Below are 5,461 nucleotides of genomic sequence, written 5' to 3'. Positions count from 1 at the left end.
ATAATGACATTTGTTATCATAAAAATTATTCATGCCATCCATGCAATTATTTTCCTAGTTATTTCCTGTATACTGTTCTGCACATTGTGTCCACTAATCCTTCTCACATTTACTTCATCACTTTCTTCCTAGATACCCTCTGTGGTTTTAATAGTTCCTGTACAGTATACTAGCACGCACTATTAATATCTAGTTAGCTCAAACCCTTCATAGTTTCTTCTCGATTCAGCTGTGGTCTCATCCAGTCTAATTATTCTGGACTGCATTTTTCACTGCCATTGCCCATTATAGTCTGCATTTAAGTTTTCCCACAATATTTTTCAAAAAAAAAATTTGATTATTTTACATATATTATCAGGGTCAGTGATTGACAATTCAAACAAGAGGAATAATCCATTTATTTTTTCTTAACCATTACATGTGAATATAAAAAGGTAAATCATTTATCATAACTGAATCACAAGGAGTGGCACATGAATGCAATACTGTACTGAAAAAAACGGATTGTACCTTCAATAACAGTTGATTGGAAATACCGTACATGTTCGAAAGGAATAAGGAGTTATATACTGGGATATAATTAAAGTATGACCTCCTACAAAACTTATGATACCTAAAAGCTGATCTTTATACCCAGTCTACATCACTGGTATATTTTGCTGAGGACAACTGCCAGCCAATAATAATCCAGATCATAAATCTTGTTACTCCAGTGACATTTATTTGTAAATAAAACTAATATCCGTCATCTGAGAAAGATATTTTATTATAATCTGGATATTTAGCTTTAAGCAGATCCACAGTAATGCCGTGATCTGCTCGACCAAATCCTTGGGAATAGCCATAAACTAAAATGGTCTTTTTATCTGGTTCATGACGGATCCGACCTCCCCCGACACACTCACAGTCCATTCCCTGCTTCTCAATATCTGGTGTAACTTGCTCATACACATCTGAGTGAAAACCAGCGGATGTATATCTGGAAAAAAAAAATTATATACTGTAAATGAAATTTTATGGCTAAGAGGAGACAATTGACCTAAAACTTACCTCACCAAAGAACCCTCTAGTGGAGCCTGTCTTGCCCACAAGTTACAGTACTGTACCTGTCTGTGGTAGATATCTGTCCTGTGGTATTACTCAGTTAACCCAGAGTTTAAGAAAGACCCTAATCTTAGTTTCATTGAAAGCCAGCCAGTCAATAGGTACAGTACTCACTAGGACAAAACCTGGAACTGGTTCACTTTACTTTAATCCTCCCTCATGTCAAACTTTGGGTACAAAATTAATTCCTCATATTTTCAAAGTTATTAGGTAACCAAAAGAGAAACACGGGATTCACGGTTACTGTACAGTACAGTACTTGCCTTCACTTTGACAAGTGAAATTTCATACTTCACATCAACTAGGGAGTACAGTGCAGTAAACATCATAAGAGAAAGCAAGGCTAACCATAGGCACTCCAGCATAACAATCTGAAGAATACATCACAGGATTCCCAGCTTAGCCAGTTTGTCAGACATTGAGACTTATTTCATTTACTGAGCATTCAAAGTTTCCATGATTTCCAAGACCTGGACTTCTGATAAGAATTTCTTTTAACATTTCAGGTATTGTACACATAAACCCTACCTTACTTACCCTCTGGTTATGAACTTTGAGATTTCTGATCCTCCCTCTGGTGAATGGTAAACCTTCATGAGCACATACTTGAATACTCCATTATCAATGTCTACATTTGCCACGTTGTCCAGGGGGGTAGCCATTGTTTGTTGCTCACAATACAATCTAGAAAAATAATGTTACCTTTACACAATAGCCATTTTAATCAATATCTTCACAGCGTGATAGGAAGTTAATAAATGCAGAATTACTGTACTTCTCTCCTACCCTATCAGTTACCAGTTATAGTAGAACTTCTTAATTAATATTGTAGTGAGCTATCAGTGGCATAACAACTATTATGGGTACAGTACTTCTGTTTCAACAATAACTTCAATATCCATTCAAGTAATAGCAACTGGTAATATTTTTTCAGTAAAATTGCAATACAAATTTACAACTGGTTCAGCATGTATACAGACCATGCAGATATATAGTTCAGCACATACTATACAGTATATAGACAATGTAGTTACTGTACTGTATAATATTATACAGTTAAGCATGTACAGTATATAGATAACACAGGTATAGTGTAAATATAGCATACTGTACTATGCAGGTACATATACAATTCCAATGTACCTAAACAGGGGAGCTACAAATTACCCAAAAGTATAGCAAATAAGGGTAAAATCTTAACAAATATCTGTTATACACACACAAAACATGTTTAATAATAATTTAAGTGTAATTTTGTAAAAATAATTTGCAAGATGAAATAATAAACAGCGAAAAAATTTCAGTATTGGCGAACGCTAAATTCCAAAGAGTTCGTGAACAAGGGAGATAACTCAGATCCATCGTGATGCACTTCGCTAACCTAACCTAACGAAAAGCAAATCCTACGGCTATGTTAAATACCCCAAAGTAACAGAAACATCGGTAATTATATCTCCATTTTGGATAGGTGACTCTTTGGAATTTAGCGTTTTTCGCGTTTATTATTTCATTATTTTGACTACATTTCAATGAAAACATTATTAATCAGGTTTTATTGATGTAAAACATATATTCGTTCAGATTTTACCACGATTTAATATACTTTTGGGTAATTCGTTGGGCCGCCTAAACAGTAAGGGTACACAAACAATGTACCTACACAGTGCAAGTATACAATGTACCTACACAGAGCAGATATACAAAAAATGTACCTAAACAGTGCAGGTATACAATGTACCTGACAGTAAGGGTATACAAACAATGTACCTAGACAGTTCAGGTATACAATGTACCTAGACAGTTCAGGTATACAAACAATGGTAAACAGTAAGACAATTTGATCAAGGATAGCCAACAATTTATTTTTATAAATTATTAGAAATACCATACGTGGTGAACCAGTAATTTTATAAAGTCACTCAGTAAAGGGGGTTTGCAAAGTAGTGAGTGAGTAATTAAAGTACAGTAACTAAGTAAATTATCACATGGTAGGCATATGATCAGTCACCTCACCATGGTAAATATCTGTCATCACACACACTCCCCTACCCTCCATTTTCCCTTGAACTATTGGCACTAATAAAAAATTCCTTCATATAACCTAAAGGTAAATAATTTTCTTGGGGGGGATCTGAAGGATTCTCACCTAACCAACTTATTTCTCTTAAAAATTAACCAACCTAACCTAACGTCACCCCTCATAAGTGCCAGGGTGGTTAACCTTTAGGTGAAATAAGCCGAGGTGGAGATTGCTACAGGTGATCCCCCCCCCCAACCAAAAAAAAAAATTTAAAATTACAAAAAATAAAAAAAATTTTGGTCAACTGATATTGAAACAGTTTATTTAGCCAGAAAAATACAGGTAGTCGATAATATTAACAATATCGACATAATTTCAACCAAACCCAACCTAAAACCATAAAATTAGCTGCATGATCGAAACAATAATAATACCATAATTTTCTATTAGTGCCATTTGTGGATTATCTCTCACAGTTATATGCTGTAATTTATCTTACTCAAAATGAGCCAATCTAAACTACCTAACCTAATATAAATAATATAACAACGTTTATGTAACCTTAAGTACGTTAGGTTAGGTACGTTTGTTTGGTTTACTTAAAAAATGATAAATCATATAGTAAAGCAGCTTCGGTTACTTGGGAAAGTTTCCGGTGTGCCAACAAAGGTAGTCATTATTCCACGCCTTTAAATTGAAGATTACCAATATTCCACAGGTCACCTATATTTGCTGCCCCCAGCCACACCCTGTCTTAACATATATGTCACTAAGTCAACCATAATACTGCATATCACAGCTGAAGTATTACCATTATGTCTACAACTATACACAAAAATATATACGAGTTCATACTGGTCTAACGGGTATATAATACACAAAAATTCAAATACAATTAATAGCAAACATGAAGTAAATTCAGCTTTAAATTTCATGAATTCAACATTGTCATGACCTAAGAAGAGGCTCCCAGAGAAGTCTCTGACTCGTTAATTACGTCAGTCCTGAAGAATTGTTCAACATAAAATAACAACTCGCCTGGCTGCCAAGAGTGAAGGTAGAGGACGAGCCAATGTGAGTCTCAGCCCGGCCAGCTGGATCATCAAACTCAAATAACAACACGGAAGAAAGGTGTGAAGAGAAACTCCCTCCAGTGTGTCTGTGATGTGGTCTTGTCGCCAGGCCCTGCTGCTGCCACCTGGCGCTACACGGCCAACATACCTACATACTTTGGTATATACAGTACAGTATATTCACCACTTCATTATACTGTACCGGTTTATACAGTATATTCAGCACTTCATTATACTGTACCGGTTTACTGTACCAATATTCAGTGCAAATACAATGTCGGAAATCATGTCTTGAATATTGAACCTGCTTTTTATATACAATGATACATTAGTTAGGTAAAAAAACTCAATTTATATAAAAAGGCATCTGGATATCTCAAATATGTACACGGGGAAAATATTAAGAACCAATGTTAGTTTTTCTGTAAATATATCAAAATGTCAGAAAAAATAAAGTAAAGTATAAAGATAAAGTATATTACCCAAAGTAATGGATGCTCGAGTCTGTGTAGTTAATGGTAAAAAATTTTCCACCTGGCGGCCTGCGGGGAAGTTATAGTTTGATTATAGAAAACGTTAAATATTTGCTGCGTGAAGACGTGAGAAAAACGTTCCTCTGTCGACGTGGAAATTGATTTTCGTTTGCAATTCATCATGTAACAATATTGAGGGACATACATTTAGTGTATTTGAGTTGCGTAGACTTTATGAATCTTCATGTAGGTTCAAGAACAGATCCAGGAGGGGGTCCTGGGTTCCGGACCCCCCTTTTTATCAGAAAATTCCAATAATTTTTCTTTAATATAGTATTGAACACAGGCGTTTTTGTAAAGTAAAAGTAATTACTATTGACTTCAGAATATCTCCTAATAAGAAGTGCACATGGCTTTAATGTGGCCTCAAAATGCGCATGATATTGGTCAGATTCTCCAAACCCCCAGCTGCATGGGCTCGCTTTGCTCGCCATATTTCCCCACCCAAAGCTTCTTGGACCCCCCCCCCTCTCTTTTTGACATCCCTGGAACCACCCCTGAGGTTCCAAATTAATACATATATATATTTACTCTGGATAACTCTATCTGTCATTATACTACAGTGACGACCATCATCCAGGGTTTCAGTTTTGGTACAGAAGGAATGCTGTACCTGGTCAAAACATGCAAGCTTTGGTAGAACCACATTGGACATCTCTATTCTCACGTTCAACCCAGGCAGTTATCGAACACGGCTTTAATGCAAGTCACACAGTGAGAGGCAAACGTGA

The 5,461-nt window shown here is 35.8% G+C and overlaps 1 protein-coding gene across 1 annotated transcript; it reads right to left on the bottom strand.

Moving 5' to 3' along the window:
• Window positions 1-382: 382 nt before the first annotated feature.
• Window positions 383-4,318, bottom strand: LOC121873585 (14 kDa phosphohistidine phosphatase-like). The gene is made up of 3 exons (XM_042377226.1): window positions 4,163-4,318; window positions 1,642-1,788; window positions 383-979 (listed from the first exon to the last, which is right to left on the bottom strand). The coding sequence occupies exons 1-3, from the start codon at window positions 4,225-4,227 to the stop codon at window positions 736-738; spliced, it is 456 nt and encodes a 151-aa protein (XP_042233160.1). The 5' UTR covers window positions 4,228-4,318; the 3' UTR covers window positions 383-735.
• Window positions 4,319-5,461: the final 1,143 nt, after the last annotated feature.

Source organism: Homarus americanus, unplaced genomic scaffold, assembly GCF_018991925.1.
Source record: "Homarus americanus isolate GMGI-L3 unplaced genomic scaffold, GMGI_Hamer_2.0 scaffold55640, whole genome shotgun sequence".
Taxonomy (NCBI): Eukaryota; Metazoa; Arthropoda; class Malacostraca; order Decapoda; family Nephropidae; genus Homarus; species Homarus americanus.
Note: the sequence above shows the minus strand (reverse complement) of the source record. Positions and strands in the feature narration are given on the sequence as shown.

Bases quoted from the DNA above. Each gene is read 5' to 3' on its own strand.
- LOC121873585 (XM_042377226.1), bottom strand. From the start codon at position 4,227: ATGATCCAGCTGGCCGGGCTGAGACTCACATTGGCTCGTCCTCTACCT. The intron at 1,789-4,162 runs GCGAGTTGTTAT...TTATTTTTCTAG, and splicing joins CCTTCACTCTTGGCAGCCAG to ATTGTATTGTGAGCAACAAA. The intron at 980-1,641 runs GTAAGTAAGGTA...TTTTTTTTCCAG, and splicing joins TCAAAGTTCATAACCAGAGG to ATATACATCCGCTGGTTTTC.